Here is an 18,742-nt window from a genome sequence, read left to right as displayed (position 1 = left end):
GAGGCCTTCAAAGACAAAGTGCACATGTGCATATATTAGAACAAATACATGGCTATTCTGTGAGGGAACGCAAAGGCAACTCCATATAAGGTCATACCACAACAGCATAGATACATACACACAAGCTGTCTGTGTGAGTCCAAGCACATATTGGCATTAATGCCCTCCCCGCTTAATCAGACCTGCTAGAAGTCTGCAATATCAAAATCAAAGAATGGACAAAGATGTACATTTCTAAAACCCAATAAAACAGGTTTCCTTTTGCATTCAGGATGTACCTTCTGATGGGCGAGGTGAAGTGTGTGTAAATAGGGGAAGCTAAACCATAGTGATGGAAATCATTGTCCATTCCAGAGCAGAAGTACACCGCCTGCATCATGCAGCGAGTCGCCAGGATTCTCAGCAGAGTGTTCATGTAAGGAAATTCAGGGAGTTCTGCTTTGTCTAAGGAGTCAGCCAGAGCCTTAGCAGAGTCCGTCCTAATCTCCAAAGTCTGAGAAAAAAAAAACAAGAAAATTGGACAGAAATCAGGTGTTTAACACAGAGTGCTGAGGGTTATTTTTACATTCGAGTGCTCAAGAGATGATTGAGTTTTGGGCGCTGGCAATGTCCCCACCAAAATAATGATAATATTCTTAATATAAAAACCTACACAAATCATATGCTATTTTTTTCCCAGTAGAACCTGTAGATTGTAAATCTGTCCATGATGTAATGTTATTTTCTCACATTGCACAAATCAAGGAAAAATTGAATAAAGTGAATATGAACATGCATACATCCTTAATTCAATGTCACATAGATTGTGTATCATTATGTTTCCTCCAAGCTACCTGAACATCTATACATATTGAGGGATGTGTATCAAGTGTTGCTAACTGGAGCACTGGTTCAAAACTGGTGCAAGATTGCATTATTTTAACACTGCGTGACTCTGCAATGGATCAAGGTGCTTCACTTCATTTTTGACCCAATAATGCCCCATTTGCACCATGAGCACTTTGGGGTGTGGTAACAGAAGGAGCTCAGGGAGGACAAAGTCAGCACAATATTATAATTATAGCAAATCAAAAGTAGCTCAGATACGTGGTGCAATTTTCCAGTCTCTCTGCACCACATAAAAATGCCAAGTTTAGGCAGAGATAGCCGCAGCTCCAAAGAAGCAAGATTTCAACGATTCATGCATAGGTCACGGCTGCAAACGGTCGTAGATGCTCTGTGTTTTGGAGCAAATTGTACCATTCGAACACAGCTTCAATAGTATAAAAGAACTGGAAACAATGACAAATACGTGTGGAAGAAAAAGGCCTTCCTATATTGGCAAGGCACAACAATGTCATACAATACAATATATTTGACTATTGCTTATATATTTTGTAGAACTAGGATTAACCATCTATGATTTTCTAGAACTTTGTAGGATCTTTCCATAGGCTCTGGCCACAGCAGTAAGATTCAATCTCCATGGGAGGAAAACACTACTAAATGTGGGAGTTTGGGGAGGCAAACCCCATCGAAGATTGAAAACAGGGGGGCATCCCTGTTTTAACTTCAGATGAGACGGTCTCTCTCCAAACTGCTGCAGAACAGAAGCACCGCCTGAGACCACAGGATACAATGTTACAACAGATGTCATTATCGCGGTAAAAAACGATCTACACCACAGCAGTATTAGGAGAAAGAAAAGTCTACAGTTGATGTGTTTAGCAGATGATATGTTGCATTTGCAACATGTTAAAGCTGAAATCCATGTCGTTTTTTTCTCTTTTTATTTAGGTTTGAAGCAGGGGGTCTCTGGAGCTGAACCCCATTAATCTCAGCTCCGGGACCCCCTGCTTCTGGAGACACAGAACTCTAAGGGATGCCAGTAGCAGCTCCACTCGACTAGCAGGGATGACGAAATGGCCGAGCCTCACAGCTCGTGGCCGAGTCTCACAGCTCCCTCCCCCTTGGCCTATAGAAGGCCGTGACATTAGGTTCGGCTTCCTATGGGCCCGCGTGATGTGGGAGGTTTAAACTTGGCTGAGATACCCGCAACCCCTTTGGAGGTCTCTCAGGAAGCAGGTGGTCCTCGGAGATGAAGTTAATGGGGTTGAGCTCCGGAGACTCCCTGCTTCAAACCTATGTTAACAAATAATTAAAGACCACATGGATTGCGCCTTTAAAAGCTCAACAGGAATTTGAATTGAAAAGGGCCGTTTCTCAAATTTGTAGGAAACAGGAGGTCACCGACAACTAACCGTGTTATTTCAGGTCTGGGAAACCCCCTGGCTTCCGAGATACATATCAGGAAAGGCGCTACAGGCAACTTCCCGGTTTTGAAATACCTGCGTCACGCGAGCCAATACGAAACCGCGACGGATGACATCGTAGCTTCCTATCCGTTCAACGCCGCAGATTTAAAATGACCATTTTATTTCCCCTGGATAATAAAAATTAATAATAGTTTGTTTTTGTATAGCGCTGCTAGTTTTATGTAGCACTTTACAGAGACATTTTGCAGGCACAGGTCCCTGCCCCGTGGAGCTTACAATCTATGTTTTTGGTGCCTGAGACACAGGGAGATAAAGTGACTTGCCCAAGGTCACAAGGAGCCGACACCAGGAATTGAACCAGGCTCCCCTGCTTCAAACTCAGTGCCAGTCAGTGTCTTTACTCACTGAGCCTCTCCATCTTCTGGATGTGATGCTAGTGACCATACAAAAAAAAAAACAGGTGGGAAAGATACCGACTGATTTTTGCTTCATTCATCAGAGCAAAGCGTGAAGTAAAAAGACAGAAATGATAAAGAGCACAAGTGTAAACAATGAAAGTAAAAAGCCGACCACCAAAGAGGAAGCAAGAGAGCACATTCCTCTGGAGGACAAAATGACAAACTGGTCATTGTACCAAGTTGGGGATATTAGCCCTTTCACAATAATGCACAGGCCTCTCTGTGAGGCATCAAAGCAGTGAGGCGCTAGAACCTTACTTTGGACTTGGCAGCTTTCACCAGTATGTCATAATTTGCAGGTGGAGGCGCTGGGTGTTTTCGGAGCAGAGCATATTCTGGGAACTCGTCGTTAATCTTTTGTGCAACTGAAATATTGGCGAGCAACATAAATTCTTCCACCATTGAATTGGTTTCCCTGCCAATGTGAAAGGTAGATGAAAAGAGAGCCAAGAAACAAAGACAATCGTCACTTTTTCCACTTTACCTATAGTTACATAGTATGTTTGGGAGAGAGAGATATGCAAGGAGAACATAATCTAGATCAGAGTTCAGCCTTTCAAGAATGAACCCCAAATATATTAAAAACTATAGGAGCCCCTAATATGTGTGTGTGTGTGTGTGTGTGTGTGTGTGTGTGTGTGTGTGTGTGTGTGTGTGTGTGTGTGTGTGTGTGTGTGTGTGTGTGTGAGAGAGAGAGAGAAAGAGAAAGGGAGAAAGAGAGAGAGAGAAAGAAAGAGAGCGAGAGAGAGTTATTTCAAAGTCTTGCAGCATTCAAAAATATTACTATATCGCTTTGGAGACTATGAGAATTTAATCGCTAATAAAGAGAATTTACTCACGGATGTGTGTATTTGATACAGAAATTAAACAATAAAAAGATACAATCAATCACGGTAACAATACTATGAACTGACAGTAAATGAAAGTAAAAAAACAGCATACTTCAGCTCCTTTGTCTGCATGTCAATGGGATCATGGGTTTCACTGTCCATATGAAATCGAACCTCAGGTGAAGCAAGTGTTAAAGCACTGAAAGACAAAACGGGTATTTAAAGCAGAACAGGCTGCGTTGCGCCGAAAATTTTATTTTTATTTTTTAATTACAAGTTTAAATCAGGGGGTCTCCTGAGCTAAGCTGTGTTCATTTCGGCTCCAGGGGACCCCCTGCGTTCAGAGATTCTTACCTCCGTAGTGGGTGCAGGTATATCTGTGGAGTTTAAACGTTTCGGTCACGCTGGCCAATAGGAAGTTGTGACATCATCCGTTGCGGCTTCCTATTGATCAGCGTGACGTGGGACATTTAAAGCCACTATTACGTTAGGCAACATGTTCCCTGGCTGTATAGATACCTGCACCGCTACGGAGGTAAGCATCTCTGGCAGCATGGGGGCTCCCCCCGAGCTGAAATTTACAGTTCAGCGCAGGAGACCCCCTGCTTCAAGCCTATAATTAAATATTTTAAACACAGTGCAGCCTGTTCTGCAGCAATACTACATTCCCCTGTTTTTTTCTTATTTGTATATGTAAAGCATGCGACGATGTATAATTCTACATTCTTACCCAAACTGGCAAATCGTTTGGTGCTCATAAATCTGTAAAAAATCTTTATTGTGCGACTAACTGAATGGCAGTCTTCTGACTCTATGCTGCAGGTGATATGTAGCACTTTTGTTACAGCTTTCACAGTAAGGCCTCGTCCATGCTCCCTGCTGGCGTGCTGAGGCACGTTGAGGTGCAGGGAAAGCGGGTGCTTTCCCTGGCCTTGCGGTTGCTTACCGCACGCGCTGTCAGCGGGCCGTCACTGGCCAGTTTTTTTTTTTTTAAATCATATGATTTTTTATATTTTGCTGCTTTAGCTATTGAATGCAGTTTAAAAAGTTTGGTAGTTTATCAAAATGTTCATTCAGATGCATCGAAATAATACTTTCAACCAGATGCTGAATTAACGCTGCAATAAAGGCATTAGTATTGTATATGTTTAGTGGTTTCAGCAGTCAAATGGTAAACACCCCTACCTAACAATATAGTTATGTAAAGGTATAGAATACCTTGCATGTCTTATTTATGAACTGCACTTGGTATCTAAACATCTATCCCTCAAGGTGCTTTCATGTACAAGTCGTTCCCTCCCCATCTCCATGACAGATTGCTTAGCTGCAACTCAAAAGGTCACAAAAATAAACATATTCAATAATTTACCCATTATCTATTCTCCGCCTCTTCAAAACCTTTGCTAATTTATTCAGCAGCCGAAGACTTTTAGTAATCTCATCATTCATGTTGGGAGAATCAATTCTCATCTGTGCCTCTGCATATGTAAGGGAAGCCTGCAAGAGAAGTCACACATATGTACTCGCCCACAACCAGATTGTGCTACACAACACTTCATGTTATACAAATTACAGCAGCAATGCTTGCATAGAAATTATTCTGATGGTTATAGCTTGACAAATATTTACCAGATTAAAAAAAAACTGATTTATAAAGAATACTTTGTAAATATGTGCTGAACATTTCAAGTGATTTCTGCTTACTGCACACAATAAAAAAGCATTTTACTACTATGTTATCGATATATTTGGTAACTTAAATCATACTTCAAGCAAACATTGGTTTCACCTTCCCAGCAAAAAAATCAGACGAGCAAATTGCAGGTCAAACAACGGTTTTATGTAACCATAGCCAACCATGTCCCTGTGAGAAGACCATGCTGGAGAAGAGGAAGGCAAGTCCTGCCCAATAGTCATAAGGGATTAATTAGCCAGTGGAAGTCGAATCCCTGCCAAATTTCAGCCTACCATGTTTACAAATGACTGTGAAGGCATCCATCACCAATGATTTACTAGAGTATGCCACAGAGATTAGTTCATTTTGTCCCCTACATGGACGGCATCTTTTTATAAAAATAACTATCAAAATAGATCTTAAAAATGAAAGGGGCGTCATAACTGAAATGTAAAAAATACAGCTATGTTCCCCGCACTCATAAACAAAGGTTTAAAAATAAACAGAGGTGAAAAAATAATCCCACAAAAAAAAGGAGGAAATAAATCCAGCATATATAACAAACACGAGAATATAGAAGGAAAGAAAAAATATATAAAAATACAGAAAAAGTGGGGCAACGTTATCGTTTCAGGGTATCAGAGTACTGACCCTTTATTCTGGCACATTCCTACGTTTATATGTAAAAAATGAATATCTGAGTACTTTCCTTTGAATGAGGATTTCACTGAAGTCCAGTTCAGCAAAGAAGAAATTGTCTCCGCTGTTAAATCGGCAGAACGCTGCATATGGATCAGCAACATGCCGATTGGAAAGCCCGTCCGGTTCCCCCTTTCATTGTGGCACGGAAGTGGAACTAGATGGGCATTCGATCGGCATGTTGCCGGATAATATCTACAGCAATTCCATTTAGAAATGACACAGAAGTCTATGGATTCCATATGCAGCGTTCTTCCTTGATAAACAGGACTTCAGTGAAATCCTCATTAAAAAGGAAAGTACTACGATTTTCATTTTTTGAAGTGAAACTTCTTTGCCGGCAGGAGTGAATTTCCTTCGTTGGAGACGGAAGTAAGATCACAGAAGTGAAGTCATGTGGGCAAAAGAGGCTGTCGGTGCGCGTCAGTGTGGGCAAAGAGTCTGTTGCATCCGTAGCGACGCGCATGTGCAGAAGCCGCGCGCACATGCAAAGGTACTACACTTGCCCCACTTTGAACACACACACACAGACACACACACACAAGGAATTCACAGTTAGTATAAATATAGACGTGCAAATAGCTAAAATGGGATGTGTGCCGAGCACGCACGTTCTAAGTCAATCTTCTTTGCATTTTGATACTGAAATTGTGTTTTGATTTTAAATTTAAAAAAAATCACAAACACAATATGTGACAAAACAGTGACAAAAGACGAAGAAGTTTCGCTTCAAATGCGCGTGCTTGGAACACACAATTTGTTTTATTACATATAAATGTAGGAATGGGCCAGAAGAAAGTGTCAGTACCTTGAAACGATAACATTGCCCCCATTTTTCTGTATTTTTTCTTTCATTGTTATACATGTTGGACTTATTTCCCCCTTTTTTGTGGAACTATTTTTTCACCTCTGCTGTGATATTTTGATCAATGTATATATGAGGTATACCCATTTCTGTGTATTTACATTTCAATTAAGTAAACATTCTTGAATACCTCAATACAGAGTTGATATATTTTGTTTATGAGTGCGGGGAACATCACAGTATTTATATTTGTAGGAATTTACAGGGATTCCCGTTTTTATTTAATTTTTATTAAATGTCTTGTCTTATAATATCAGGGAACATAATAAATTATTGGAGTCAGAAATGACATGCAATATTTAAAAAAAATCAAATCCCCCAAAGAACGTTTACGGGATTATGCAGCACTTTATGCCGACTATAGATTTATAGTATTTTATGTATAAAAAAAAGAAAAACAGATTTTTGTTTAAATAGGGATAAAGGCAAAAGGACAGGGATTTACTTACTTTTGAATTAATAACGCTTTTTGTAAACTTTGTATGTAAAATCTCAGCATTCTGATTTAGCTCCCAAATACACGAAAATGCCAACCTAAAAATAAACGAGAAGAACATTATTTTATATAACATTGGTACACACGTCACTGCAACAACTTTGAAAAAGCAAGCAGCCTTACCTTTCCACTTCTGACCTTAACGAGCATAAATTTGAGCTTAGCAGTTCTGGAACCATGTCAATTCTCTGAAAACAACGATAGAAACATTTATATAAATTATGCACTATTTACTTTTCATTTCCGTGAATACCTTTGTGATTTTTATCTATTGCACAAATGATTTATAAATCATCAGGGACCGACACTCCATCAATAATGAAGAAATGTAATGGCCCAGATAAGAGTAAGAAATAGCCAATATCAGTTTATTCTGTCATATATATATATATGTGTTCGACAAACATATACATTTGCTCGCCCCGGGCGAGTGGATTTAACCCCCGGGCGAGTAAATATTGACCCAAGCAGCACATGTTTGGTACTAGGTGGCGAGTAGATTTTTTTTGTGTGGCGAGTAGATTTTTTGGTGATTTGTCAACCACTGTACAATATATATATATATATATATTATATATATATATATACACATACACACACACACACACACACACACACACAATGTTTTGATATCCTTTTACAAAGTTAACTTGAAGTTAGTAATTTAGACACCAGTCATTTGTGGTCAATTACATCTTGCGTAGATGCTACAAAGAATTACGTTGAGAAAACAAAGACCAGAATTGTTCCTAAAATATTTCTGATTTAAATGGACAAGCATATAAGCAAAAAAGTTACAAAGCAGGATTCTTGTAGGCTACATTAACCGGCTTGTTAAGATGTTTAATCAAATGAGACATCTTGTTGTGAAAAACATAAAAACGTGAAAACATTCCTAACACACGACAAGCATCTGAGATGATGTTGCCAACAATCCCTTCTCCCCTGGACACAGCCTGAAGCAGAAGCACAAGCAGATACCAAATGGTCATTAGCAAAGATAGGAAGTTGTGTAGGTGGCATAGTTTGGAGAATCCCCACTCAGATAGGCAACTGCCACTTAAAAGAGGCTTGATAAATGCCATTCCAGCTGTCTGGGTGTGCTCTGGTGAACAACAGGCTCATGGCTATCTTACTTTTTCACATAGATACACAGTGGTTCCTCTACTGGCCGATTCTTGGTCCAGAGCATTTCCAGGTCGAATGAAATGACTCACGTCTGCAATGTGGACACCAACCTCGAAAGGAAAAATATGACATTACTTTTCTGAATATTTTTGTAAAATTAAGTTATGGAAGAGTCTAAATCATAAATGACATTGCTTATCAGAAGATAATATTCCTTACAGTTTATATTGTACTTAACAGTCAAAGCATCTACTCTTTAATCCCCTCCTATGGTTCTAGAATTTGGATTTTAAGACATGAAATGACCGAACCATCACGTGCGTTAACCACTTCGCATTGCAAAACAATACGTTTCAGACCTACAAGATATCTCCTTATAAATGCATTTTTTACTCGTCTGTGGTACATTTGTATTTAATCTTTCTTTTGAATATATCTTATTTCAGTAGCACATATTGCCTATTGTACACTAATAAAGACAAGAACCAGAACTTGAGATACTAGAGACCATTCCTGGTGATTTCTTGCAATCCAAATAGAAACCTGAAGGGCACTTTCATAGAGTGTCACCTACCTCTAGATTTCCATTTTCCAGTTCTCGACAATGCAATGCATCATCAATGTCCGTACAACCTGGAGGATCCACACTGCACACGTCAAGATGTCTCAGATCAATTCGGTTTTTCATGTCCTGCAAGTTTTAAATGACATGTCTGAGGAGAACATGAATAACCTGCACACAACAATGGATTAGTTGAATGTAATAGTTTAACTGCACAAAGACTGGATGTCAATATTTGAGCAGGATGGTATTTAAATGTTCAAACAGAAACAAAGGTAGGAAACATGAAGGGAAGAGGCATGTGATGAGGTGAGAAGTAAGCTAAGACAGCAGAGACCGCCCTTATGGGTCTGACAACAAGATGATATAGTTCTCTGAAAGACCAACAATACAGGCAGGTGATGAGAATAGATATTAGTAACGACAGGAATGTTCACCTCTGGAGTGATGACCCATGGCATCTTGGGAAGAAAGCTGAGAACTGCTTGGGAGAATGGCTGGTGGGCCACATCATGTTCCAGCAGTAATACCTCTGTCTCAGTCTCCTTATCACCAGCTGTTCCCAAATTCTTTACAAAGTGACCCTAGTAGAAAAGAAACAGTACTTTGAGTCTTCCACCTCAGCCACGTTTGCTACCCAATAGTTTTTCAGGGTAACGGGCTCAGAGTCAGGTGGCAGTCTCCCTTGACACCAAGAATAAAACAGGCGATTATGGTATTGTAATAGGGCAATTTACCACTGGTTCTTTACAAAAAGGATGGGTATGATCTGGTGGAAAATACAAAGTAAAGCAAAGTGGATTCCTTTTCTGATATTTTTAGATGCAAGTTGATGGCCACAGAAGTTCCTTATTTGAAAAAGTGATGAGATGGTATAATAAATATTTCCTTATTGGAGTTTTACCACCACTCTATTTTTTCTTGTGATAATAAAAAGACACTTACAGTGGGATTTCTATACTATACTAATTTCTATACTAATATTGTTTTTTTTTACCAATATTTTCAACCCTCTTGCTGCTTCTAAACCTTGTCAAACAAGGTGTTCAGGTAACTACTTTTGAAGTTGGAAAACCTATCTGAGACTCATCACATGTTAGCTGTGGCCTTGAATAAGTCACATGCATCTCATACTAAAAATCTCTTTGTGCATTGGTCTGCTATACACAATACCGTTTGGACTGACAGTGCAATAAAATAATAATATCAATTATTTGGGATGTTTAACCATGACAGACATTTGCTCTACTGAATATATTTCCCTGACTACATAAAGCAAAGATTTACACTTTAACAACATATGGTCCAGATAGTTGAATGAGAATGAGCTTAACTTACATTAGGATATCTGGAGTTTTTCGGCCAGCCATCAATAGCTACTATGATCCTGTGTCCTTCTAAAGAAGATGACTGCCTGGTCTCTATGCGAATACGTGGTATCCTACGGTCAGCTGGTGTGAACAAATGCCGTGTTGACTGGAAATATGGGATGCAAACAATAACAACAAAACACAAATAAAGCAGTTAATTTAAAAATAATAAATAAATAGGAGCCTTGGAAAACCAAGGGGCCTGCACCTGCCAACATATTTTTCCCCAGGTAGTGGTTGTACAAAGAGAAAAGGGACAAGAAAATGGGGTCCAGTTGGTGAGATATTTACTCCCTCCATTTCTTATTTGTACCCTCTTACCTTATGACCAACTACCTTCCCTCTCTGGTACTTGTCTTCCTCAATCTCTGTGCCTGTACCTCTCAATCTTTCCTGTGTGTACTTCCCCCATACCCATCTCTGTATTCCCTGTTCCAATCATGTTCTCACTTCTCCTGTGCCTACATTCACACCCTACATCCCCCTTGTACCTTGGATCTCCTCATACCCCCAAGCCCACTTTCCCCTCTCTACTGCCCTGTATCTGCCTCCTTTCTCCCCTATACCAATGTACTTCTCTCTTATTCTGTATCCCTCTCCCTTGTGCCTGTATTTTTTATATCTTCTTTTCCACCCTTCTCCTACCGCTGCCTACCTTCCCTCCAGATGAATGAAGGAACAAGAGAAGATGAATAGTTCAGGCAGCTCTCCATACTCCACGGCTGCACCTTCTCTCTTCTCGCTGCCTACACATAGAGGGAGCAGCCTCAGAGTAAGGAGCTCCGCCTTCGTGCAGCAACTTCCATGAATCTTGCTATATCCCCCATCTACCATAAAGGCTCACTCAGCAAGGTGTAAGGCAGAGGTGCTTCCAGTATTTTAGACGACCAGGCACCAAAATACTTTCAAGGCCCCCAGAGAAGTACACTTTGATTTTTAGAAGACCATACATTACCAGTACTAACCTCCTTAATGTGCGATTTAGAAAGCATGCCACAATACGGTCTCCAGTTTCTCTTTATCACTCCCACTACTATTCCTGATGGTTTCAGCATGCTGGTTACATCAGTCTTCAGCTGCAGCAAAGCAACACAATGAATTGGGCATACAATTACTGCCTGGTCCTAAATTGGAACCATTTTAAATTGCCAACTCCTATAATTTTAATCTTGACCTATTAATCAGCTGCCATTAATTGTTGCTTCTTGCGTTTTTTTCTTCTTTTTCATATTGAATAAATTGTGGGTTTATAACAACTGCTCAGCTCCCGCATCTTTATTTCCAGTGCCTATGTTCCATGAGACTGAATACTGCTATAACCTAGGTACTTTGCCACTTGCTCTTTCCTATCAGCTCTGTGACTAAAGAGAAAAGAACTTTAATCGTGTCATAGAACATCCACCAAGTGTGAAGCTAAGGAGCTGCTCATGAGAAAACCAGTAAGGTAAATGCAGACATGTCCAAAAATATTAGTCATTACCCAATTCGTAAATCATTTTCTTGTTAACTTGAAAAGGGCATTTACATATATATATATATATATATATATATTACCAGTTTCTATAAAAAACTTTGTATGATTTTAGTTTGGGCCAGTTTGACGAGTTAAAAACATATTTCTTTCTACAGCAATATAATGAAGTGTTGGGCTATTTGGGATAAACTCTAAATGTTTACTGAGAGAGCACATTGTGCATTCATGTGTACAACAATTGGTTCCATTAAACAATGCATCATTCACACTTTGGGAGGCTTGGAAACCTGTATTTAGCTCTTTAACAACACTGGGCTTTAAAAAAAAAAAAAAAAAACCTTTCCGGGACATTTATTTGCTCAGCGAGTAAACCATTTTCTACCAAATTTCACTTAACAGAGTACCCCCCTTTTTTAACCTACCCCCCACCCCCCCAGTAGAAAGCAATAAAAAGCAGTGCGTCTTTAAAGGTGCACCACTGTACTTGCCCTGAAATGGTAATGATCAGTGGAGGTTCAGACTAATGCTGCAAAGATTCTTTAACGTTAATGATTATTATAAATCCAATGTAATACTGGAAGGCTTTATTTGGAGGGATTTATTTATTTATTTATAAAATATTTTACCAGGAAGTAATACATTGAGAGTTACCTCTCGTTTTCAAGTATGTCCTGGGCACAGAGTATAACTTGTATCCTGTTTGTAAAAATGTTTTACAGTGTGTATGTGTATATGTGTTGTCAAAGAGCTAAATAAAGGTTTTCAAGACTCCCACAGTGTGCATTGTTTAATGCCCCACCTTCTCTCTCCCCCCATTTTTCATTTAATACCTTATGATGTCATCAATTATTTCCACCTCTCTCCTCCAGCATGCTTGCTTTCTGTCAAATGACACCGACTGCTTTCTGTCTAAACTTTATAGCTATCTGACTCGAGGCTATGTGCATTATGATGTCACAGATGACACGGTGGGGCAGACAAAATAATTTTGTAATAGAGAGATACCTGAACGGAGGAGCCCCTGGAGCTGATCTATGGTCCCCCGACCTTCCTATACACCCGCTTCCCAAGATATTTGTAGTTTTTTGTGCCGACGTGACACAAAAACCTTCATCTATGGACGCGGTCACCAATAGAAAGTCGCAACGTCTTCTCCTGATGATGTTGCAGGTTTCTATTGACATCTGGGGCAAGGCCGACCCTGGAGGCCATGTATCTACTTAATGAGAAACTGCCTATATCTCAGGAACCAAGTGGTCCCGGAGATTGGAAAACTACAAATAGTCTCAGAGACCCATCCGGTTCAGCTAATATAACATCCCCACCCCCCCCCCTCCCCTCAAAAAAGAAAAGGAAGAGCAGGACAGGTTGATGTTTTACAGGCAATCATTTGAATTGCTAATCGTACAAAACTAGCATTTTTTATTTATTTTTTAATTTAGAGTAAATGTATTCCTTACCATTTTTTCTTGTTCTTCGATGGATTCAATGTCCTCAATGTCCTCAGTTTCGCCCTCATCTTGCAGGACAACAGATGATGGTGCCACCCAATCCTTCTTGGCCAACAATTTCACAGCTACAATATCTTCATGCATGGCTCGGTTTATATTTCTCAGTCCCTGCAAAATTACCTTAAAAAAAATAAAACAAAGTTACTTTGTCCTGCACTTTAGACAGGCCTCTTATTTCTGTGCTCTTTGCCTCTACTGTGTTTACACTTGTTCTGTCAAACTACGATATACTATCCTCCAACAATTGGGTGCAGATGAGGGTGCTCCGCTGCTCAGCATGGTTGAATGCAGCCAAGAAATCCCACACGTGGAGCGCACTATTTCTTCACAGTAGGATACTGGCCTGCTCTCAAATGTAACAGTTACCAAATAACTTGATACTGCCAGTGCTTCTATGCAATTATAAGGAATGTAACAAAAATTGCAAAAAGGCAATGAAATTAGCAAAAATGGATAATGAAAAAGGGATTGCAATAGAAAGTAAGGTCAACCCTAAAAAGTTCTTTAAGTACCTTAATAGCAAAAAAATGAGAAAAGAAAATATAGGACCCTTTCAGTGTGAGATGGGTAGGCAGATTATTGGAGATAAGGAAAAAGCTGAGGTATTAAACAAATTCTTTGCCTCTGTGTTTACCAGGGAAGAATCAAGTTCAATAGTAGTGCTGCAGGAGGAAGCCACAACCTCCATATTAATGAACAATTGGTTAACTGAGGAAGAAGTTCATAAGCGACTTGAAAAAATTAAAGTAAATAAGGCACCTGGCCCCGATGGCATACATCCAAGAGTTCTCAAGGAGTTAAGCTCAGTAATAGCCAAACCATTATATTTAATATTCAAGGACTCCATTTCCACAGGCTCAGTACCACAAGATTGGCGTAAAGCAGATGTGGTGCCTATATTTAAAAAGGGAGCTAGATCACAACTGGGAAATTACAGACCTGTAAGCCTGACTTCAATAGTAGGGAAACTACTTGAAGGTTTAATACGGGATAATATTCAGGAATACCTAATGGAAAACAAAATTATTAGTAATAGTCAGCATGGATTTATGAAGGATAGATCTTGCAAAACTAACCTTATTTGTTTCTTTGAGGAGGCAAGTAGGAATTTATACCAGGGTAATGCAGTTGATGTGGTCTACTTAGATTTTGCAAAGGCTTTTGATACGGTTCCACACAAGAGGTTGGTGTACAAAATAAAGAAAATTGGACTCAGTAATAATATATGCACCTGGATTGAAAACTGGTTAAAGGACAGACAACAGAGGGTTGTCATAAATGGAACTTTTTCAGGTTGGGCTAAAGTCGTGAGTGGAGTACCTCAGGGATCGGTACTGGGACCCTTGCTTTTTAACTTGTTTATTAATGACCTTGAGGTTGGGATCGAGAGCAAAGTCTCCATCTTTGCTGATGATACTAAATTGTGTAAGGTAATAGAATCAGAGCAGGATGTAATTTCTCTTCAGAAGGACTTGGAGAGACTGGAAACGTGGGCAGGTAAATGGCAAATTAGGTTTAATACAGATAAATGCATTTGGGATGCAAGAATAAAAAGGCGACTGTAGAGAGAGAGGGGGTTGGCCCGGTATTAAAGGGGTTGCACCCCATATGGCCACCCCCTGATCTCACCAGGGAGGCAAGGGGTTAACTGGACTGCGGTCCAGGAATGTGGCTTACACCTTGTCATGTCAGGAAAATGTATGTTCCCCTGTTTCATTATAATCCTGTATTTTAAAAATGTTTTAAAGTGCATTTCTGTATCTCTGGTTCTGGAGGTAGCAGAGAGTTGAAATTTGGCCAATATGTAGAGTCACTGTAGGCATTAAAAACTGGCAAATTTCGACCCACTGGGCCCACCGGAACGGAACTTATTAATATGTGAAGATATTAAAGTGTATATGGTATTTTGGATCTGCTGTGAAAATGCAGACTTCATCTGCTATGCTAATAGGTCAGGAAGGGCAGCCGGATGGTTTAGCATAAGCCCTGTGATCAAAAGTTAACTGCCCTGATTGTTTACACTAGGAACCAAGTACTGATCAAAAGACTCTGCCACTCTAACTGTTTACCTGAGGGTAGAGAAGCATCAAACTGGAGTGGTTTGTAAGTGTTATATCTACACCTACAAACAATGAAGATCCTGCCAGATACTTCATCTGGTAGACTTGTCGTCGCCCCTGATTTAATTATGGGGCTACAGAAATAAGACCCTCAGAGTCCCAGTACGCATGGACTAACTAGCTGGGGGGCATGGGTTAAACTGTGTTTCCACGTTAGGGATTGGATACAGATAATTGTTCACCAATAGTCTGTATTCAATGTTAAGAATAGGGTTAAAAAAGGTATATAAACTGTGTCAACCCTACAGTTTTTGTTCTTCTGATTTCATCTTGAATGTCACCGGATTGCTGGAGAATTGCTAGCTGATACTTCTCCATTCCCCAACCCTAAGTAAGTGTTACCTTCTTGCCTGTTAATTGTACTATATTGCTGTGTTCACATTTTTAAGGAATAAATATATTTTATTATATCTAAGCCTCGTTCAGTTCAACCCAGATATTTGGTGTTTGTTATATCTTGTCATAAGTTACCGTGACAGCGACTTACAAATTAAATGGAGATATATTCGGGGAATCCTTGATGGAGACGGAGTTAGGAGTGCATGTAGACTGCAGGCTTAGCAATAGTGCCCAATGTCATGCAGTAGCTGCAAAGGCAAACAAGATCTTATCTTGCATCAAACGGGCAATGGATGGAAGGGAAGTAAACATAATTATGTCCCATTACAAAGCACTAGTAAGACCACACCTTGAATATGGAGTACAATTTTGGGCACCAATCTTAAGAAAAGACATTATGGAACTAGAGAGAGTGCAGAGAAGAGCCACCACATTAATAAAGGGGATGGACATTCTAACTTATGAGGAGAGGCTAGCTAAATTAGATTTATTTACATTAGAAAAGGGGCGTCTAAGAGGGGATATGATAACTATATACAAATATATTCAGGGACAATACAAAGAGCTTTCAAAAGAACTATTCATCCCAAGGGCAGTAAAAAAGGACTCGGGCCATCCCTTAAGGTTGGAGGAAAGGAAATTTCACCAGCAACAAAGGAAAGGGTTCTTTACAGTAAGGGCAGTTAAAATGTGGAATTCATTACCCATGGAGATTGTGATGGCAGATACAATAGATTTGTTCAAAAAAAGGCTGGACATCTTTTTAGATGGGAAAGGTATACAGGGATATACCAAATAAGTATACATGGGAAGGATGTTGATCCAGGGATTAATCCGATTGCCAATTCTTGGAGTCAGGAAGGAATTAATTTTTCCCCTTAATGGGGTTTTTTGTTTGCCTTCCTCTGGATCAATACGCAAGTATAGATATAGGATAAAGTATCTGTTGTCTAAATTTAGCATAGGTTGAACTTGATGGACCTATGTCTTTTTTCAACCTCATCTACTATGTAACTATGTAACAATCTAAAAACTTTTTTTTAAGAAAATTAACAACCTCTGTACTAATACTGAAGCAGTTAAAATCAGTATAGGAATAGCAAAAAGCATTGGAGTTGCCGTTGATTACAGATTTTATAGAACACCTTCTGGGTGGTTGATGAGCACAAAAAGATGAGTTATTTTATGTCTTTCTTGTTGTTGGTAAGGTCATCTATGCATTCAATATAGATCACCAAGGGATGTAGATGTATTCACCCCTGTTAGCCAAATCCTGGTGTTTGTATAGCTTGGTACAGTTATATCTGCCTGCAATTACACTGTTTCATTGGAAAGTTCATGCGCCAATGTTTTCTCCAGCTTGTATATCTTCTGAACTATTCACCCATTTTTGCAAACCGCATCACCAAATCATAGACTATGCAGTAGAATGTGTCATAATTAAATCTAGTTCTGTTTTTCTACATTTATCAGTCTTGAAGTATGAACTTCTTGAAAAGAACCATATAATAAATGATTGGGGTACGGCCTAATTATAAGTCTGTTAAACAGAGGCCTTGTTTGGAATATTAATGTGGTTTATCACAAATACGTAGTTAGCAAATTATCTGACCATTTGGTATGTTACAAATACGCCTTGGATGAAAAGAATCATAACAGAGTCAAGTATTACATGCTGCTGGTTTCCTATAGGTGGTACCATGCAAATTACCATGACTTGTCAATGCATTTCAAAATCAACATGTAAAGGTAAAAAAGGGATCAACCTTCAAAGTTGCTATAAAAACAAGAGGTAAAAAGATCCAGTTGTTTAATAGACAGTTAAAAAAAAAAAAAGAAGAAAAAAAGGTAGACATCTATGAAGCAATGCTAACCCCCTACAAATGACATGAAGTTGGCATCACGAAAGATGAACGGATTCTGAAAATATTCTACAAATAGCTTTTCCACACTAGTGGGGGTGGGGAGGGGGGGGGGGAAAGGTGGAGGAGGTGACACCATGGCCACTCTTCATTGGTAATTATTTTTTTTTTAATTAAAAATTGAAAGAAATGCAAATACCGGTACATGTCTATCAACGTTTCTGTCTTAGGATTTGAGAACATGCACACCAACATTTAAAGCAGCTTGCGGTTTGTTTTCGGATAAAGATCAACAATATCCCAGATACAAAATAAAATCTGTACAGTGCAGGTAGCAAGTGCAAGATGTTATCAGAATTACATAACGAGGTAAACATAACAAAAATGAGGCAAAAATTGGCTATTAAAACGTTAAAAAAAGTTCCAGGAAAGATCCAATTCTAGATATAATTTGTCGTCTGGGTGCTAGAGTAATTATCATTTATTTGTAAAGCAACAACCTATTCTGCAGTGTGGTACAATGAGGTACAGGGTTATGTATATTACAAACACATGAACAGTTACATACAAGGGAGGACAAACATGCACAGAGAGGTAATGAGGGTCCTGCACGTGAGAGTTTACAATCTAGAGGGAATGTGCCTGTTTGCACGTTTATGCAACTGATAAACAAAGGCGTTTCAGGGAAATGTACTAAAAAAAAAAAATCTATAGAAAAAAATACCAAGTGTTAACTATTGCCCTTTGAAGTAATAGATTTAAAATCAGTTCTACTGCTGGGGGAGGATTATTAAAAAAAATACCATAGCAACTTGTGTCCAAGTGGTTTCTCACACAATATAACATGTATAAAAAGTAGATACAATTGATAAATTGTCTTCTAAATAGAATGATAAAATGGTAGCACCAAATCAGAGGTCAAAATAGGTTAAACACGTGGAAAGAAAGTTTTCTAAAAGGTTTCAGGTATAATCATGGGGCACAAATACAATTTAACTGAATAATAATGGTAATTAACAGAAGAAAAATTGACATTAGGAAGCACAGATGTCCATGTAATAAGACGGGCTTCCAATGCACATATTTCAGCGATTTACT

The 18,742-nt window shown here is 39.1% G+C and overlaps 1 protein-coding gene across 2 annotated transcripts in view; it reads right to left on the bottom strand.

Annotated features, from left to right (window-relative positions):
- DIS3 (DIS3 exosome endoribonuclease and 3''-5'' exoribonuclease) overlaps positions 1-18,742 on the bottom strand; it is a 36,383-nt gene that overhangs the window by 6,387 nt on the left and 11,254 nt on the right. For both annotated transcript variants that reach the window (XM_075591008.1, XM_075591007.1), the window contains exons 7-18: positions 13,273-13,443; positions 11,304-11,414; positions 10,307-10,444; positions 9,406-9,552; positions 8,981-9,097; positions 8,415-8,516; positions 7,402-7,466; positions 7,232-7,316; positions 4,913-5,040; positions 3,656-3,742; positions 2,972-3,128; positions 279-493 (exon numbers count right to left, since the gene is read on the bottom strand). In XM_075591008.1, coding sequence (XP_075447123.1) covers positions 279-493; positions 2,972-3,128; positions 3,656-3,742; positions 4,913-5,040; positions 7,232-7,316; positions 7,402-7,466; positions 8,415-8,516; positions 8,981-9,097; positions 9,406-9,552; positions 10,307-10,444; positions 11,304-11,414; positions 13,273-13,443 — 1,523 coding nt within the window. The remainder of the gene's footprint in view (positions 1-278; positions 494-2,971; positions 3,129-3,655; positions 3,743-4,912; positions 5,041-7,231; positions 7,317-7,401; positions 7,467-8,414; positions 8,517-8,980; positions 9,098-9,405; positions 9,553-10,306; positions 10,445-11,303; positions 11,415-13,272; positions 13,444-18,742) is intronic.

This window comes from Ascaphus truei, chromosome 3 (genome assembly GCF_040206685.1).
Source record: "Ascaphus truei isolate aAscTru1 chromosome 3, aAscTru1.hap1, whole genome shotgun sequence".
NCBI lineage: Eukaryota > Metazoa > Chordata > Amphibia > Anura > Ascaphidae > Ascaphus > Ascaphus truei.
The sequence above is the reverse complement of the archived record's forward strand: the minus strand, read 5'-3'. Positions and strand labels throughout refer to the sequence as shown.